The sequence below is a fragment of the Nerophis ophidion genome, linkage group LG13, assembly GCF_033978795.1.
Source record: "Nerophis ophidion isolate RoL-2023_Sa linkage group LG13, RoL_Noph_v1.0, whole genome shotgun sequence".
Taxonomy (NCBI): Eukaryota; Metazoa; Chordata; class Actinopteri; order Syngnathiformes; family Syngnathidae; genus Nerophis; species Nerophis ophidion.
In genome coordinates, this window is record NC_084623.1 from 45,177,225 (window position 1) to 45,197,940 (window position 20,716).

The following is a 20,716-nucleotide window of genomic DNA, read 5'->3' on the forward strand; positions in this document are numbered from 1 at the left end:
CAACCAGAAGCTTGCCAGAAGCTTGTGGATGGCTACCAAAAGCGCCCTATTGCAGTGAAACTTGCCAAGGGGAAATGTAACCAAATATTAACATTGCTCTATGTATACTTTTGACCCAGCAGATTTGGTAACATTTTCAGTAGACCCATAGTAAATTCATAACAGTACCAAACTTCATGGATATTTTTTGTGACCAAAAAGTGTGCGCTTCAATCACATTTTTGGAAACTCAAGACAGCCATGACATCATGCGCTTTACAAGTGTATGTAAACTTTTGATCGCGACTGTATGTCCACTGACTTATTTGCTGAGTTCATCAACAGTAAGAAAAACGACAAAAGATTTTGTGATAGTAAAAAGTCTCGATCCAACCACTGTGTTATCGACCATATACTGATAATATACCTGGAATTGTTACTGTTTATATTTATTATTCAGTTCAGTTTATTCAAGTATATAGCACATTTAAAAACAAGCTGTGTTGGCCAAAGTGCTGTACAGACATAAGAATTGGGGCACATAGTGTCACATTGACATTGTAACACGGAAGGATGAATAAAGTAGTAAAATATACCTTAAAAGAAGTGCAGAATATATCACCTAAAATACTAAAATGTAATAAGTAAATGAAAAAGGATAAAACTGGTAACTGGATTAAAACTGTCTAACTGGATTTGAACGCCACAGAGTAAAAATATGTTTTTTCAGTCTAGATTCAAATTGGCTCAGAGTCTGGGAGGACCCTAATAGATAGTGGAATGTTGTTCCACAGTCTGGGACCTGCCACTGAGAAGGCTCTATCTCCTCTGTTTTTTTTGCCTAGGTTTTGGGACAGCCAGGAGTAGCTAGTCTGAAGACCTCAGAGTCCTGCTGGGACAATAAGGCTGCAGGAGCTCCATAAGATAGGGCCATGCTTCTCGGTGCAAGCATTTAAAAACAATAAGTACCATTTTAATTTTTTTTGTTTGAGTATAAAAAATTGGCCCCCGACCATTCCTGTATATCAGGGGTAAGGAACCTATGGCTCGCGAGCCAGATGTGGCTTTTTTGGTGACTGCATCTGGCTCTCGGATAAATCTGAGCTGACACTGCTTAACACAATAAGTAATGAAAAATTCCACTTGTACTCAGTGTTCAAAATAACGTTCAAAATATAAAACATGCTCATGCATTTGAATCCATCCATCCTTTTTTCTACCGCAATTGTTCAAGAAGTTGCATTAATGGTAAGAAGTAGAGATGCGCGGACAGGCAATTATATCATCCGCAACCACATCACCAAAGTCGTCATCCACCCGCCGTCCACCTGAACCAAAACTTTATCAGAACCGCAACTGCCCGCCACCCGCCAGTTGGAATACATCAGAGGTTGGCCACCTTTACCACCCAAAGAGCTATTAAAACCCGTTTCACAGAGTAAAGAAGACAATGGGAGCCGCTAACGTTCTCGCAAATATACAATAGCATTCATCCTGATGACAAGAATAAGGGCGTGCTGTGAAGCCATTGCCTTTTAACACCTTCAACAACATGTACAAACCGATTGTAAGTCCAGCAACATGTTGTATGCAGCTTCCTCATTCACACGTACAAGATTGAAAGGCATACTGGGTGACACAGAGTACACTGATGGTTGTAATATAAACAATTTTAACGCTTGTACTAATATGCGCCACGCTGTGAAGCCACACCAAACAAGAATGACAAACACATTTCGGGAGAACATCCTCACAGTAACACAACATAAACGCAACACAAGAAATACCCAGAATCCTTTGCATCCTTTAAAACCCCTGAATATATTTTACGCCCCCAACCCCGCCCACCCTACCGACGCACGGGCGGGGGATAGGGAATGGGGGAGGCGGGGTCGGCTGCCAGCGGGGTATATAATATAGTCAAGTTTTATCATGGATGCAAAGGATTCTGGGTATTTGTTGAGTTGCGTTCATGTTGTGTTACTGTGAGGATGTTCTCCCGAAATGTGTTTGTCAGTCTTGTTTGGTGTGGCTTCACAGCGTGGCGCATATTAGTACAAGCGTTAAAATTGTTTATATCACAACCATTAGTGTACTCTGTGTCACCCAGTATGCCTTGCAGTCGTGTGCGTGTTGCTGCGGAAGCCACACACAACATGCTGCTGGACTTAAAAGCAGATCGTACATGTTGTAGGAGGGGACAAAGTCAATGGCTTCATAGCACGCCCTAATACTTATAACTGGGTGACTGCCAGCAGTCATTTTAGAGAATGTTTGCGTCTTCTTTACATTGTGACACGGGTCCTAAATGGCTCTTTGAATGGTAAAGGATACCGATCCCTGAACCATGTATATAAAATATTTCCGAATGGTTCATCCGCCACCCGCCCGAATCTAATTAAAATCTATTTTTTCGTTGTCACCCGCCCGGCCCGCGGTTTACCGCAAACCGCGCATCTCTAGTAAGAAGTGATTTAGGGACGGCGTGGCGCAGTGGAAGAGTGGCCGTGCTCAACCTGAGGGTCCCTGGTTCAAATCCCACCTAGTATCAACCTCGTCACTTCCATTGTGTCCTGAGCAAGACACTTCACCCTTGCTCCTGATGGGTGCTGGTTGGCGCCTTGCATGGCAGCTCGCTCCATCAGTGTGTGAATGTGTGTGTGAATGGGTAAATGTGGAAGTAGTGTTAAAGCGCTTTGAGTACCTTGAAGGTAGAAAAGCGCTATACAAGTACAACCCATTTATTTATTATTGGTTAGTGTGGGGCTTGCCCTCTTGGGGGTTCTTCAGACCACCAAGCACCGACATGAGAGCCTGTTTCAGGGCTACAATATTATTATTTTTTTCAATAAGTCTCTCAGTTGCTTTCCAGCTATTGTCTTTTTCTCTTTCGTTCTCGCTCGCACTCTGACTACAGGCCCAACCCCGTCGCTTCTCCTGGCTGCTGCCTATGAACAGAGCGACAGGTGATTAGATAACAAGGCCCAGGTGGGCCGTCTACGCACCTGTCGCCTGCCTGGCAACACCCCGCTTTGCTGCAGGCCCGCAGGCCACGCCCCCTCCACAGTTAGCTTCAGAATAACAACGTTATTACAAAGAATAAGAGACCTACTATACTCTAGAAATGTTGGTCTTACTTAAAAATGCACACGTTTAATTGTGTTCAGTGTTAAAAAAAAATATTATATGGCTCTTACGGAAATACATTTAAAAATATTTGGCTTCTTGGCTCTCTCAGCCAAAAATGTTCCCGACTCCTGCTGTATATCATGCAAACAGTTCTGCAGAGTAGTCATCGCAACCTGGGTATTGCTAACTGTTACAGACAGATAAATTTGAATGGCCTCTACGGAATAGTGAAAAGAGACATTGTGCTTTTTAAAAACAGCATCCAGGCGAAGCATGTATAAAGAAAAGAGGACAGGTGCTAAAATTTAACTTAGGGCTACACCATACTTAAGGGGAGACTCAGAGTAGTATTGGCCTACGTTTACAAAAAAACGTCTGCTGGTCAAAAATGATTGGAACCATTTGAGAACTGTTCCCCTGATACCCACACAAGACTCAAGACGAGTTAAAAGAATGCTGTAGTCCACAGTATCAAAAGCAGCTGTCAAATCTAAAAGCACAAGAACTGCAGATTGACCTGAGTCCACAGCTAAAAGCAGGTCATTAAAAACTGTTAAAAGGGCAGTTTCTGTGCTGTGTTGTGATTTGAAACCAAACTAGATTTTTTTCCCCAATATCATTTGAGTTAAGATAAGGAAGAAGTTGATCATAAATAACTTTCTCTAGGACCTTGGATAAAAATGGCAACTTTGAGATTGGTGTAAAATTTTATAAAATATTGGGGTCAAGGTTATTCTTTTTTATTATTGGCTTAACGACAGCATGTTTCAAGGAGGTTGGGAAACATCCACACCTCAGGGAGGAATTGACTAGGTCGAGGGTTGGCAACCTAGTGGCTCTCTGGAGCTTTTTCAAAAATGTATGACAAAATGGAAAAAGATAAGGGGGAAAAAAAAAATACAAAAAATATGTTTTTTGCTTTAATATGTTTTCGGGAGGGGGACAAACATGACACAAATCTCCCTAATTGTTATAAAGCACACTATTTACATTGAACATGCTTCACTGATTCCAGTATTTGACGAGCGCTGTTTTGTCCTACTAATTTTAATTCCTTGAACTCACCGTAGTTTGTTTACATGTATAACTTTCTCCGACTTTCTAGTAGTGTTTCATGCCACTTCTTTTTGTGTCTCATTTTGTCCACCAAACTTTTAACGTTGTGCATGAATGCACAAAGGTGAGTTTTGTTGATGTTATTGACTTGTGTGGAGTGCTATTCAGACATATTTGGTGCAAGCTAATCAATGCTAACATGCTATTTAGGCTATCGATATGTACATATTGCATCATTATGCCTCATTTGGTTGGTGTATTTGAGCTCCTTTAGTTTTCTTTAAAGCCTCTTAATTCAATTTATATCTTATGGCACACTATCTGTATGTAATATGGCTTTTAATTTTTTGCGGCTCCAGACAGGTCTGTTTTTATATTTTTGGACCAATATGGCTCTTTCAACCTTTTAGGTTGCCGAACCCTGGACAAGGTGAACAATAAACGCCCAAATTGAGTTAAAAACATTTTTAAAACCTGACATGAAATAATGTCCAGTGGACATGCAGACGGTTTTATCTGTTGAGCTATTTTTTGTTAATTCAGGGAGGGACACTAGCTCAAAACACTGAAAGGCAGTAAGACGTGTTTCCACAGAGACTACAGCACCAGGAAGGGACTGTCTCATAATTGATATTTTCTCTGTGAAAAATGTCCAAAATTGTTCACAGAGAGTAGGAGGGGGCACCACACTGTTGGAGTTCAGTGGATTAATAAGCGAATGTTTACATTCAAGCGGTCTATGTGTCAGGTTCAAACACTGACGACATCTAATAATCACACAAGAAGCAAGGAATCATGCAGAGACAGAGTTCAATTTAGCTCATACAGCCCAAAAAAACATGTGTTTTGGGCTGTAATCTAGTTACAGATACAAACTACGTTCTAAAAGTCAAGCCCGCGCGCCTCCTCTATTTTTTAAGAACGTCCCTATTACATCACTGTCGCTGAGGGAAGGGGGTAATCTCGACAACTCCAGTTAGACACAGTATATGATTATAGAATAAATAAAAATTAGGTCACTCAGGTCATATCGCCTTGTCTCTGCTCTGTCTGCGCCACGGCGGTGTTTGGCCTTGTCTCTGCTCTGTCTGCATAATGACGCTGTTCGGCCTTGGCCGTCAGCAGGCCGAGTCTAGACACAACACTGATAAAAACAACTGGCATTCTTTTGGATTGCCAGCTTGCATGGATAAATACCACTTCAGCACAACTGACAATTTATATCAACGGCCCTTAAGCATAAAGTTATGAGCCCATAGGGTGATATCCTCTAGAGATTGATGTCGGTTTTTGATACAGTGCCGTCTGAGGGATCGAAGGTCACGGTCATTCAATGTTGGTTTCCGGCCATGCCGCTTACGTGGAGTGATTTCTCCAGATTCTCTGAACATTTTGATGATTATATGGACCGTAGATGTTGAAATCCCTAAATTTCTTGCAATTTCACTTTGAGAAACGTTGTTCTTAAACTGTTTGACTATTTGCTCACGCAGTTGTGGACAAAGGGGTGTACCTCGCCCCATCCTTTCTTGTGAAAGACTCAGCATTTTTTGGGAAGTTTTTTTTATCCCCAATCATGGCACCCACCTCTTCTCAATTAGCCTGCACACCTGTGGAATGTTCCAAATAAGTGTTTGATGGGCATTCCTCAACTTTATCAGTATTTATTGCCACTTTTCCCAACTTCTTTGTCACGTGTTGCTGTCATCAAATTCTAAAGTTAATGATTATTTGTAAAAAAAAAAAAAAAAAAAAATGTTTATCAGTTTTGAACATCAAATATGTTGTCTTTGTAGTGTATTCAATTGAATATGGGTTGAAAAGGATTTGCAAATCATTGTATTCTGTTTATATTTACATCTAACACAATTTCCCAACTCATATGGAAACGGGGTTTGTATTTATATGTATATATATATATATATATATATATATATATATATCCATCCATTTTCTACCGCTTATTCTCTTTCGGGGTCGCGGGGGGCGCTGGCGCCTATCTCAGCTACAATCGGGCGGACGGCAGGGTACACCCTGGATAAGTCGCCACCTCATCGCAGGGCCAACACAGATAGACAACATTCACACTCACATTCACACACTAGGGCCAATTTTAGTGTTGCCAATCAACCTATCCCCAGGTGCATGTCTTTGGAAGTGGGAGGAAGCCGGAGTACCCGGAGGGAACCCACGCATTCACGGGGAGAACATGCAAACTCCACACAGAAAGATCCCGAGCCTGGATTTGAACCCAGGACTGCAGGAACTTCGTATTGTGAGGCAGACGCACTAACCCCTCTTCCACCGTGAAGCCCTATATATATATATGTATATAAACATTTTCATAATAAGATTGTTGTGTTGAACTGTTTAAAAAAAAGCATAATGTTTAATAGACAAACATTTGCATGATCATATATCAAGTGCCATGTTTGTACATTTTAAAAATGTATACTTAATAAAGATTTTTTTTTAAAAACCTATTTGCGACTAATCACGATTAATCATGAGTTAACTCTGGTTTCCCTGCTCTTCAGGGGAGTAAACTCCCCTGAATATATATATATTTTTTATTTTTTTCATGATAAGATTATTTCGTTGAACTGTTTAAAAACATATAATGTTTAATAAACGAGCATTTGCATGATCATGTGTTGTCAAATCTCATGCTGTGTGTGCATTTTAAAAAGGTATACTTTATAAAGATTTTTTTCTTAAAACCTATTTGCAACTAGTCACGATTAATCATCAGTTAACTCTGGACAAAATGTGATTAGTTTTGATTAAAGTAAAGATTTAATAAAAATTAAAAAGAGAAATCTATTAAACAAAGCATATAATTACATATTTTCAACGCTTGGGGGCCTTTTTATTAATTTATTAACTGATATAATAATGTAATTCCAGGTTTCAGTGTGTACAGATGCCCAATCAGGTCCTTGAGAGTATCAGCATCATCGACACGCCGGGCATTTTAACTGCAGCAAGGAAAAAACTAAGCAGGGGTGAGTTCGGATAGCAGTTTTTCTCGTGTTTTTTCATAGCATCTGCAGATATCCAGTTGATATCAAGACTAGAGTAAAAACAGATGTAACAAAATAAAGAATCTGCCTTAGGCAAAACTCAATAATATTGGTTTGAGTGGTAACCGCAACAGATGAGAACATTGTGACAGTGTTGGAAGGAGACGAGCAGAAAGTATCAGAGCTGTTCTCTGCTGTGTTTTATTGACACATTTTAAACTGTGGGTGGAACTGAAATGGCTGAAAGCAGTGGGGGCCTCTGGGATATGTTACATGTTTCTTGCTCCTTGAGGCACCAAGACAGACCTCATTACCACGGGGCGCTAATGAAAACCCTGTGTTCCTCCACCTCCTCAGGCTACGACTTCCCAGCTGTGCTGCGCTGGTTCGCCGAACGTGTGGATCGAATAATCCTGCTGTTCGACGCACACAAGCTGGAGTTCTCGGATGAGCTCACCCGGGCCTTCGGGGCTCTGTTTGGCTACGAGGACAAGTTACGAGTGGTCCTGAACAAGGCCGACAGGGTCGACTCCCAGCAACTCATGAGAGTATATGGCGCCCTCATGTGGTCGTTGGGCAAAGTGTTTAGGACGCCTGAGATTTTGCGAGTTTACATTGGATCTTTTTGGTCAGAGCCAAGACAAACGTGTGACCACTACGAACTGATCGAGCTGGAGGAGGAGGACCTCTTGGCCGACATAAGGAACCTTCCACATAACGCTGCCGTGAGGAAACTGAATGACTTGGTGAAGAGAGCCCGGCTGGTGAGGGTAAGAGAGTCTTCTTATTTTGGTGTTTTATTTTGGGGTGTTTCGATCTGATAGCGATATCAAATACAGTATTAGTTCGATATCAGCAATAAAGTATCAGATGATACCAGCTAAATCTAAACCAGTGATTCTCAAACTTTGGTACACTCCCTGCTTGGCACTCAGCATCAAGGGTTGGAATTGGGGGTTAAATCACCAAAATGATTCCTGGGCGTGGGCACTGCTGCTGCTCACTGCTCCCCTCACCTCCCAGGGGGTGATCAAGGGGTCAAATGCAGAGGATAATTTTGCCACACCGAGTGTGTGTGTGAGAAATCATTGGTACTTTAACTTTTATGTACCACTAGTGGTATACGCAGGCTCTATTTAGTGGAACGCCAAAGAATCACTCAAGTGATTTGTGTTTTATTTTGCTATATTCAAACATAATGTTACCGTTCAACCTGTGTGTAATATTACAGTGGACATAAATACTAAATATACTTGCTAAAAAAAATCTATGCCTGGTTTTAGTGAATATTTAGGCCTTACTATACTACTGTATATCAATTTTGGTCATTAAAGTGTTTTTCTGAGGTGGTACTTGGTTAAATAAAGTTTGAAAAACCACTGATCCGAACTTTCTGATAAAAGCAGTCCTGCAACGTGTTTACCTGTGCAAAGCTGGACATCGGAACGTCCTCCAGTAACTACACAAGGTTGGTATTTTCTTGTATTTTAGTCAAGTCATTTACAAAAAGTAAACCTGACAGGCTATAGGTTACTTGAAGCTAGACACTACACAACAGCTAAGCACACAATAGCACGCAAGCCAGACATAGATAATACTGTATTTTTCAGAGTATAAATCGCTCCGGAGTATAAGTCGCACCTGCAGAAAATGCATAGTAAAGAACGAAAAAAACATACTGTATATAAGTCGCACTGGAGTATAAGTCACATTATTGGGGGAAATTTATTTGATGAAAACCAACACCAAGAATAGACATTTGAAAAGCAATTTAAAATAAAGAATAGTGAACAACAGGCTGAATAAGTGTATGTTATATGACTCATAAATAACCAACTGAGAAGGTGCCTGGTATGTTGACGTAACATATTATGGTAAGAGTCATTCAAATAACTATAACATATAGAACATGCTATACGTTTACCAAACAATCTGTCACTCCTAATCGCTAAATCCCATGAAATCTTATACGTCTAGTCTCTTATGTGAATGAGCTAAATAATATTATTTGATATTTTACAGTAATGTGTTAATTTCACACATAAGTCGCTCCTGAGTATAAGTCACACTCCTGGCCAAACTATGAAAAAACTGCGACTTACAGTCCAAAAAATACGGTAAGTGTCCTTAATGCAGTGCTTCTCAAATAGTGGGTTGGGCCCCCGTGAGAAGAGGGGGGGCATAAGAGGCGATAGTCCCTCCCATCCATCCATTTTCTACCGCTTATTCCCTTTGGGGTCGCGAGGGGCGCTGGTGCCTTTCTCATCTACAATCGGGCGGAAGGCGGGGTACACCCTTGACAAGTCGCCAACTCATCACAGGGACAAAACAGAGAAACAGACAAAATTCACACTCACATTCACACACGAGGGTCAGTTTAATGTTGCCAATCAACCTATCCCCACATGCATGTTTTTGGAAGTGGGAGGAGGCAATAGTGTAATAGCGTATATCTTGACGGATACAGTTAATCAAACTCATGAAAACCAAGAATTGTATACAAAATAAAAAAATAAATTGACACTTTCCATAATAGTATCAAATTGACACTTTCAATATTGGGGCAGCATGGTGGTACAAGGGTTAGTGCATGTGCCTCACAATACAAAGGTCTTTAGTTCAATCCCGGGCTCAGGATCTTTCTATGTGGAGTTTGCATGTTCTCCCCGTGAATGCGTGGGTTCCCTCCGGGTACTCCAGCTTCCTCCCACCTCCAAAAACATGCACCTGGGGATAGGTTGATTGGCAACACTAAATTGGCCGTAGTGTGTGAATCTGAGTGTGAATGTTGTCCGTCTATCTGTGTTGGCCCTGCGATGAAGTGGCGACTTGTCAAGGGTTTTCCCCGCCTTCCGCCCAAATGCAGCTGAGATAGGCTCCAGCACAGAAATACAGGTACACAGGCTTCTTATGGAAGTCTAGCAAAACTCCTAACCATTATGGACAACACCTCCCACCCACTACACTCTGACCTTGCGGAGAGAATGAGCACGTTCAGTGGAAGGCACAGACTCCCTAAATGTAACACGGAACGACACAGGAGGTCCTTCATACCGACAGCCATCAGACTGTATAATGCATATGTTCCTTCTTGACTGCACTTAAATGTAGAATATATTTATATTATTTATATTTTATAAATATAATATATTTCATATATTATTTATTATTATTATTGTTTATTGTGAGCGAACTGTGGTGCTGAATTTCCCCCAGGGATCAATAAAGTACTTTCTATTCTATTCTATTCTATTCTAAATCCAAAGCAAATTGGAAGGTACTGAATACGATTCTCAGCCGGGGTCAACAAACTATTATCCTTTCTGACGCCAAATGCAAACAAAATGATGACGATATAGCCACCGATTTTAACAAGTTTTTAATACCATAGGAAAATCCCTCTCAAACAACATAAATCCACCAGGGGGTGCAATTTATCATCAATATCTAAAAGGTAATTACACCAACTCACTCATGTGGGGGGTGCGTGTAAAAAAATAAAAAAAATAAAAAATTGTGTCACAGAAAATAATTGAGAACTGCCTTAATTGAACAATATAGTAGTCTAAAACACCATATTTGTCAACATAACTATCAAAAAAGAATATATCCAAGGCAGAAGTGTATTAGAAAGTACAGTAACAATCAATTCGCTGCATCATGATCAATCAATCAATTAATCAATCAATGTTTATTTATACAGCCCTAAATTAAAAGTGTCTCAAAGGGCTGCATAAGCCACAACGACATCCGCGGTACAGAGTCCACATAAGGGCAAGGAAAAACTCACCCCAGTGGGACGTCTGTGACAATGACTATGAGAAACCTTGGAGAGGACCACATATGTGGGCAACCCCCCACCCCCTTCTAGGGGAGACCAAAATGGATGTCGAGCGGGTCTAACATGATATTGTGAAAGTCCAGTCCATAGTGGATCCAACATAACGGTGAGAGCCCAGTCCATAAAGGAGATTGACTTAATGATGCACTCGGTGTCACCAAAAAACAAAAAGCCACTCCACTAAAACTTAAAGACAACATTCCATATGGTTAATAATAAATATTAGTGTTTTTCATACCTACATTGTTCTCTTAACAAATTTCACATGATCCAACCTTTTTTTAACATTCCACACTACAAAATAACAGAAACATGTATGATTCCTGTTGATATCGTATCGGAGCGATATCGGTGTCGGCCAATACTCATGGCTCCAATATCGTTGTCGTAATGAAAGTGAAAAGCTTGTATGGGGACACCATTAGTTTTATTAATTGTTTGCTTTCTCACCCTTTTAGGCCCATGCACACATTATCAGCTATTTGAAGCAAGAGATGCCAACTTTTTTTTGCAAAGAGAGCACAAAGCACAATCTGATCTACCAGCTTCCTGTCATTTTCACCAAGATCCAGCAGCAACACCGAGTTCCAGCAGGAGATTTCCCCGACTGCACTAAGATGCAGGTCAGGTCTACATGCTGCTACCACTCACACCGCTTAACACAGCCTAACCACTTAAGGAATGATCCGGAAGAAAATGTACCATTCATGACTTTTAACGTAAGCCTAAACCTAACGCAAAGCCAGCAACTATGACAAGAATTTGGATTATTGAACATTTGCTGCTGAACAAAACATTACGCTACAAAGTATCAGATTTTGAGTACATAGCCTGTTTTAAAAATGGGACCCATTAGCGCCTTAGTGCTATACTTGTCTTCCAGTAATTAGCGCGCTAGTTGTCAGCCAGCAATTAGAGCTCTAAATGTCAGCTAGCTATCAACACCCTAGTCATCAGCCAGCAATTAACATCCTAGTTGTTAGCCTGCAATAAGCACACTAATTCTCAGCCTGCGATTATTACTTTAGTTGACAATTAGTGCTCTATTTGTCTTCCAGTAATTAGCACACTAGTTGTCAGCCAGCGATTAGAGCTGTATTTGTCAACTAGCAATCAAGACCCTAATCATCAGCTAGCAATTAACATCCTAGTTGTCAGCCTGCGATTAGCTCGTTAATTCTCAGCTTGCAATTAATACTCTAGTTGACAATTAGTGCTCTATTTGTCTTCCGGTATTTAGCAGACTAGTTGTCAGCCAGCAATTAGAGTGCTAGTTGTCAGCAAGCGATCAAAACCCTAGTCATCTGTTAACAATTAACATCCTCGTTGTCAGCCTGCGACTAGCTCGTAAATTCTCAGCTCGCGATTAATACTCGAGTTGTCAATTAGTGCTCTACTTGTCTTCCAGTATTTAGCACACTAGTTGTCAGCCAGCGATTAGAGCTCTCGTTGTCAGCTAGCGATCAACACTCTAGTCATCAGCTAGCAATTAACATCTTAGTTGTCGCCTGCAATAAGCACACTAATTCTCAGCCCGCAATTAGAGCACTAATTGTCAATCAGAGTACTATTTGTCTTCCAGTATTTAGCACACTAGTTGTCAGCCAGCGATTAGAGCTCTAAATGTCAGCTATCAATCAACACCCTAGTCATCAGTTTATAATTAACATCTTAGTTGTCAGCCTGCGATTAGCTCGTTAATTCTCAGCTCGCGATTAATACTCTAGTTGACAATTAGTGCTCTATTTGTCTTCCAGTAGTTAGCACACTAGTTGTCAGCCAGCGATTAGAGCGCTAGTTGTCAGCTAGCGATCAACATCTTAGTCATCAACTAGCAATTAACATCCTTGTTGTCAGCCTGCCATTAGCTTGTTAATTGTTGGCTAGTGATTAGTACTCTTGTTGACAATTAGTGCTCTACTTGTCTTCCAGTAAATAGCACACTAGTTGTCAGCCAGCGATTAGAGCTGTAGTTGTCAACTAGCGATCAACACCGCTTGCAATTAACCTCCTAGTTGTCAACCTGCAATAAGCATACTAATGCTCAGCTCGCGATTAATACTCTAATTGACAATTAGTGCTCTACTTGTCTTCCAGTATTTAGCACACTAGTTGTCAGCCAGCGATTAGAGCTCTAAATGTCAGCTATCAATCAACACCCTAGTCATCAGTTTACAATTAACATCTTAGTTGTCAGCCTGCGATTAGCTCGTTTATTCTCAGCCCACGATTAATACTCTGGTTGACAATTAGTGCTGTACTTGTCTTCCAGTATTTAGCACACTAGTTGTCAGCCAGCGATTAGAGCTCTAAATGTCAGCTATCAATCAACACCCTAGTCATCAGTTTACAATTAACATCTTAGTTGTCAGTCTGCGATTAGCTCGTTTATTCTCAGCTCACGATTGATACTCTAGTTGACAATTAGTGCTTTACTTATCTTCCAGTATTTAGCACACTAGTTGTCAGCCAGCGATTAGAGCTATGAATGTCAGCTAGCGATCAACACCCTAGTCATCAGTTTACAATTCACATCTTAGTTGTCAGCCTGCGATTAGCTCGTTTATTCTCAGCTCACGATTAATACTCTAGTTGACAATTAGTGCTCTACTTGTCTTCCAGTATTTAGCACACTAGTTGTCAGCCAACGATTACAGCTATGAATGTCCGCTAGCGATCAACACCCTCGTCATCAATTTATAATTAACATCTTTGTTGTCAGCCTGCGATTAGCTTTTTAATTGTCAGCTAGCAATTAGTAATCTAGTTGACAATTAGTGCTCTACTTGTCTTCCAGTAATTAGCACACTCGTTGTCAGCCAGCGATTAGAGTGCTAGTTGTCAGCTAGCGATCAACACCATAGTCATCAGTAAACAATTAACATCCTCGTTGTCAGCCTGCAATTATCTCGTTAATTGTCAGCTAGCGTTTAGCACATTTGTTTTCAGCTAGTGATTAGCACATTAATTGCCAGGTAGCGATTAGCGTGCTAGTTGCCATTGGGCGATTACAGCGCTAGCTGCCAACTAGCTATTTGCGGCACAATACTGTTATTATTTGAATATTGTTCGTATTGCACAACCGTACCTTTCGGAGCAGTTTTTATTCAAATAAAATCATAATTTCAAAGAAGATATATAAGTAAGGGGTCCCCGCTCCTGCTCTACATCAGTTTGGGGGTCCTTGGCCCGGAAAACATGAACATCCTCTGATATAGAGTATAAGTTCTTCCCTGGCTTAATTAATTCTGTGCAACTTTACTCTTTCAGGAGCAGCTCCTGGGTCAGAATTTCTCCAAGTTCAAGAAACTCAAACCGAGTCTGATGTCTTCGCTCGATAAACTCCTGAACAACGACATAGCAAACCTGGTGCCCATGCTGCAGCAACAAGAACTGATCAAGAAATCCCTCCCGGGTGTGCTCGACGGCGAGTTCCTCGGAACGTTCAGGCGCGAACATTACAAGAGACATCCCTTCAAAGAACTCGAAGAAGACAGCGACCGGGACTTCCACGAGTGGGTCGTGGAGAGACACAAGCCAAAGTATGACGAGATCTTCTACAACCTCAGCCCGAACGAGGGCAAACTGAGCGGCGCCAAAGTCAAAGCGTGGATGATAACGACCCTTCTGCCCAATTCGGTGCTTGCACATATCTGGCGGCTGTCGGATGTCGATGGTGATGGTATGTTGGACAATGAAGAGTTTGCTCTGGCTGTCCACCTTATTGAAGGAAAACTCGAAGGCCATTGGCTCCCGCGTGAGTTGCCCTCTTACCTGCTGCCGCCTTCGAAACGACTAAACACGACGGAAACTGAAATATAAGCAAGATTTCACAGTGAAAAAAACCTGAGGATGTGTACATTATTTGTACAGAAGGAAGGGGATTCATAAGGCCCCATTAGTTGCGGTCTACCTGACACAAGACACGTGACAAATTGGGGGTTGTACTATCCACTTTAGCCACCAAATGGCAGCAGTGTTCATCCATCCATCCATTTTCTACCGCTTTTTCCTTTTGGGGTCGCGGGAGGCGCTGGTGCCTATCTCAGCTACAATCGGGCGGATGGCGGACTGCACCCTGGACAAGTCGCCACCTCATCGCAGAGCCAACACAGATGGAAAGACAACATTAGCACACACATTCACACTCTTGGGCCAATTTAGTGTTGCCAATCAACCTATCCCCAGGTGCATGTTTTTGGAAGTGGGAGGAAGCCGGAGTACCCGGAGGGAACCCATGCAGTCACGGGGAGAACATGCAAACTCCACACAGAAAGATCCCGAGCCCGGGATTGAACCCAAGACTACTCAGGACCTTCGTATTGTGAGGCAGACGCACTAACCCCTCTTCCACAAGTGTTGAATATCTTAAAATGTGCTTTGTGGCAATTCCAACGTTCAGTACAGCATCAGTTGCTATGTGGAGTGGCGCTTTCCAGCATTTCCAGCAAAACGCATTGCCAAATGATTCCCCACCCAGGACTGGGGCCATATGAATTCCTTCCCTACTATACATAACGTACCACTAAAAGCCATGTAACCATTTGTTATTGATAGTATTCAGGACCATTCTACGGGAATCTGTGCCATTTTCTTGTTGTAACTCTCGAATTAAACATGAATTTCTGTATTTTGTCAACAACATCCAGCCAAGGTGACATCATACACTGCACACTATCGGCCGATGGCGGACCAATCACAGAGCACTGTGTTCTCTCTGTCCTGGAAGCTGATTGGCTCAGCCACATTTGACGTACTCTTAGCTTTTGCTCCATGTTTGTGCGTTTGCGCTAGGGCTGGGCGATGTGGCCTTTTTTTAATATCTTGACATTTTTAGGCCATATCGCGATACATGATATATATCTCGATATTTTGCCCTGGCCTTGAATTAACACTTGATGCATATAATCACAGCAGTATGCTGATTGTATGTGTTTACATTAAAACATTCTTCTTCATACTGCATTAATATATGCTCATTTTAAAAATGGCATGCAGAGAAGGAAATCACAACTAAGTCAATTGACCAAAACTGTATTTATTAAACAGTTATTAAGCAGTGGCACAAACGTTCATGTCATTTCCAAAACAGAAAGTGCAAGATTGTCAGGGACATTTTAAGTGTCAAATAAAAATGAGCTGCATAATAGGAAATCAAATAGTGTTCGTCCTTCGCTATGTGGTAGGTTACAACGGAAGTTATTAAATTCTGTTGTAGACTATTATTTTCATACAATGTTGATCTGGAAATGTTTGCCTCGGCATTTTGACGATGTGGGCGTGTGGCATCAAACGGAGATATTGACATGCGGAGTAATCACTCTTCATTCTCAGGCAGGTGATTTTTCAAATGATGCTACATAATAGCAGTAATGTTACTTTTTGTAGCAACGATTTTGGCCCAGACTTGACCAATTACGGTTGTCTGTTCGACATATTCCCACTTGAAGCCAAACCACCGCCAGACGATGGACCCCCTGCTAATTTTCCTTCATTCACACCTTCTTTCTCTCGGTTTACCACTCGCACGGCTCCGCTAACATCACAGCTAACGTTACCCATGCTGCTACCTCTCTGATACGCGAGGGCGTATACGTATGTGACGTATGACGTGACAGTATGTGACGTGTAAGAAATTGCCCTTGTCTGTGAGAGAGACAGGAAAGAGCGAGAAAAGCCTGTAATGTAATGCCCGCAGTTAAAAGCAACTGCGTGAGAACGTATACTCGAATATTACGATATTGTCATTTTCTATATCGCACAAAGACAAACCCGAGATATATATATATATATATATATATATATATATATATATATATATATATATATATATATATCACCCAGCCCTAGTTTGCGCCATTGTTTTTGTCTTAACATTTTGATTTATTTGAAGCCCTTCCGTGACGTCCAAAAAGTTCTGCGCCCCAAACCACAAAGTAAGCTGCTTACCATCGGAAATAAGATGAACCTCTGCATTGCTTGGTTGTTATGAGCTACTACCTACTAGCTACCTTTACAGAATCAATGAGACGTCGCTTGGCAACATGAAGAACGAGAATAAGGACAACGGCAATGGTGTCTTACTCAAAAGACTGCGCCAGCAAGCTACTTCTTTAGCATCATCATTTGTGAGTACCAATATTTTATATTTTACAGTTACTTAAAAGTGTAGAAAAGGTTTAAGACTAGAGGAAGTGTTTCTGAGAGGGAGACATAGGTTAATAATATCAATCAATCAATCAATGTTTGTTAATATAGCCCTAAATCACAAGTGTCTCAAAGGGCTGCACAAGCCACAACAACATCCTCGGTTCAGATCCCACATAAATAATAGTTAATACAAACCCTGTTTCCATATGAGTTGGGAAATTGTGTTAGATGTAAACATAAACGGAATACAATGATTTGCATATCCTTTTCAACCCATATTCAATTGAATATGCTACAAAGACAACAAATTTGATGTTCAAACTGATAAAAAAAAAAATGTTGGCAAATAATCATTAACTTAAGAATTTGATGCCAGCCACACGTGACAAAGAAGTTGGGAAAGGTGGCAATAAATACTGATAAAGTTGAGGAATGCTCATCAAACACTTATTGGGAACATCCCACAGGTGTGCAGGCTAATTGGGAACAGGTGGGTGCCATGATTGGGTATAAAAAATAGCTTCCCAAAAAATGCTCAGTCTTTCACAAGAAAGGATGGGGCGAGGTACACCCCTTTGTCCACAACTGTGTGAGCAAATAGTCAAACAGTTTAAGAACAACGTTTCTCAAGTGCAATTGCAAGATTTTTAGGGATTTCAACATCTGTGATCCATAATATCATCAAAAGGTTCAGATAATTTGGAGAAATCACTCCACGTAAGCGGCATGGCCCGAAACCAACATTAAATGACCGTGACCTTCGATCCCTCAGACGGCACTGTATCAAAAACCGACATCAATCTCTGACGGATATCACCATATGGGCTCAGGAACACTTCAGAAAACCACTGTCACTAAATACAATTCGCCGCTACATCTGTAAGTGCAGTTAAAGCTCTACTATGCAAAGCAAAAGCCATTTATCAACAACATCCAGAAACACCGGCGGCTTCTCTGGGCCCGAGATCATCTAGAGGTTGGGCACAATGTGAGATGGCCGGCAGCTAAAGGCACATTCCTATCCTCAGCTACAAAAGCTTGCCCTTGGGACGTGGATTGTCACCTCGCTGGCGGGGAAGGAGCTGGTGCGCGAGTTGGAGAAGTTTCGGCTGGATCTAGTCAGAGCTAGGGCTCTGGAACCAGTCCTCTTAAGAGAGACTGGACTCTCTTCCACTCTGACGTCGCGAGCAGTGAGAGGTTACAGACGGGGTTGGCAATACTTGCTGCTCAGACGAGAGTGTAGCTTCCCTCCGCCTCCAGGTGGGGGGGACGGGTCCTGACTGTTGTTTGCGCATACGCACCAAACAGTAGTTCAAATTACCTGCCTTTTTAGGATTCCCGAGAGGGAGTATTGAAGAGTGGTCCCCCAGGTGATTCCCTTGTTCTGGCTGGGGGAATTCTACTCTCACATTGGAAACGACCGTGAAACCTGGACAGGCGTGATTGGGCGTGACGGCCACCCGGATCTGAACCCAAGAGGCCTGGGCCCCTCTGTAGGGGAAAAGTTAAGTTCCGAGGTCAAAAAGTTAAGAACTCCTACAGTCTTACAAATATGCAATCAGATCATTGTACTTGCTCAGTTAAACGATTTACTTTACAGTTAGCTTTATCATGCATTTGTACAGAGTGGAACCTGGATTTACACATTTAATTGGTTCTATAAAGCAGTGGTTGTCGATCTTTTTTCAGTGATGTACCCCATGTCAACATTTTTTTAATTCAAGTACCCCCTAATCAGAGCAAAGTATTTTTGGTTGAAAAAAAGAGATAAAGAAGTAAAATACAGCACTATGTCATCAGTTTCTGATTTATGAAATTGTATAACAGTGCAAAATATTGCTCATTTGTAGTGGTCTTTCTTGAACTATTTGGAAAAAAAGATATAAGAATAACTAAAAACTTGTTGAAAAATAAACAAGTGATTCAATTATAAATAAAGATTTCTACACATAGAAGTAATCATCAACTTAAAGTGCCCTCTTTGGGGATTGTAATAGAGATCCATCTGGCTTCATAAACTTAATTCTAAACATTTCTTCACAAAAAAAGAAATCTTTAACATCAATATTTATGGAACACGTCCACCACAAATATCTAGCTGACAACACTGAATATTGTATTGTTGCATTTCTTTTCACAGTTTATGAACTTACATTCATATTTTGTTGAAGTATTATTCAATAAATATATTCATCAAGGATTTTTGAATTGTTGCTATTTTTAGAATATTTAAAAAAAAATCTTACGTACCCCTTGGCATATCTTCAAGTACCCCCAGGGGTACGCGTACCCCCATTTGAGAACCACTGCTATAAAGGGTTCATAAATAGAAATGTTAGTAGATCAAAGCAAATTTCTCCATAAGAAACAATGTAAACAAAAATAATAGGTTCCAGCCTCAACGAAAGTTAATATTTTAGTAAAGGTTTGTACACTTTGAACACAATATAAAGCGCTATATAGTTCTGTATATCAAACAAACATACTCAACATTCTATCTAATAGCAAAGTCAAAACGATAACAACCAGCTGAACTATCCTCATTATCAGCTGCCCTGCAGACATGCCACTAGCCCTGTGGCGCACTCACAGATTAAAATCACAAAACTCCTTAACTTTTTACAACCAGGTCACTACAATGATTAGGAATAGAAAATAAAATCCACCTTAGCTTGTTGGTTAATCTTCTCGGCATGCAGCAGAAGAGAAGGGGAGGGAGCAGTGTCGACAACGCTGTGCTGTGTTTACTTCTTGAATGTTTCAAATCACGCATAGCTTGTCTGTGATTTCTTTGGACTCATTGAGCTAGAAAAACCAGACAAATGCTGCGAAAAAGCTATGACAGTCTCTAACACAGTAAGTAGCAATCAGCCTACCCCCCAATGGATGTGCTGCCGGAGGCACACAATGGATGGATGAAACATCAGTATATTGAAACAAGGTTCGTGCACCAAAACATGATTTTGTTTGCTCTGTGGTTCGTAAATAGAAAAGTTCGTACAATGAGGGGTTCGTGAATCATAGTTCCGCTATATGTCAAGCAAATGGCATTGATTCTGTCGAATTGCCCTCAACACATTTTAAAAAGAAGTCTATACGGCACTGCAAAAACTGAAATCTAAGTAAGATTAAATATCTCCAATAACGGTTACCGGTATATTTGCTTATTTTCTGTCTGATAAGATCATTCTTCTCACCAAGCAGATTGATGTATTTTTTTTCTAGTCCTTCGCCATCTATATCGTCATCCACTAATCTTTCATCCTCGCTCAAATTATTTAGGAAATTGTCGTTTTCTCGGTCCGAGTAGCTCTTGCCGCTGGAGGCTCACATTATAAACAATGTGAGGATGTGAGGAGCCCTCACCCTTGTGACATCATCGTTTGCGACTTCTGGTACAAGCAGGGCTTTTCTTTTATCAGCACCAAAAGTTACAAACTTTATTGTCGATGTTCTCTACTAAATCTTTTCAGCAAAAATATAGCAATATCTCGAAATGATCAAGTATGACACATAGAATGGACCTGCTATCCCCGTT

General features: G+C 41.0%; 2 protein-coding genes across 6 annotated transcripts in view; one reads left to right on the forward strand and one right to left on the reverse strand.

Moving 5' to 3' along the window:
* Positions 1 to 15,658, forward strand: part of LOC133564603 (EH domain-containing protein 2-like) — a 91,340-nt gene extending 75,682 nt beyond the window's left edge. For 4 of the 5 annotated variants that reach the window (XM_061919024.1, XM_061919023.1, XM_061919025.1 and 1 more), the window contains 4 exons: positions 7,072 to 7,169; positions 7,545 to 7,957; positions 11,487 to 11,651; positions 14,299 to 15,658. In XM_061919024.1, the coding sequence (XP_061775008.1) occupies positions 7,072 to 7,169; positions 7,545 to 7,957; positions 11,487 to 11,651; positions 14,299 to 14,850 (1,228 nt within the window). In that variant the 3' untranslated portion in view covers positions 14,851 to 15,658. Of the gene's footprint in view, positions 1 to 4,149; positions 4,289 to 7,071; positions 7,170 to 7,544; positions 7,958 to 11,486; positions 11,652 to 14,298 lie in introns of those variants that run through there. The other variant, XM_061919027.1, reaches the window with a different exon arrangement.
* Positions 1 to 20,716, reverse strand: part of megf6 (multiple EGF like domains 6) — a 152,895-nt gene that overhangs the window by 61,007 nt on the left and 71,172 nt on the right. The gene's annotated exons all lie outside the window — the stretch shown is intronic.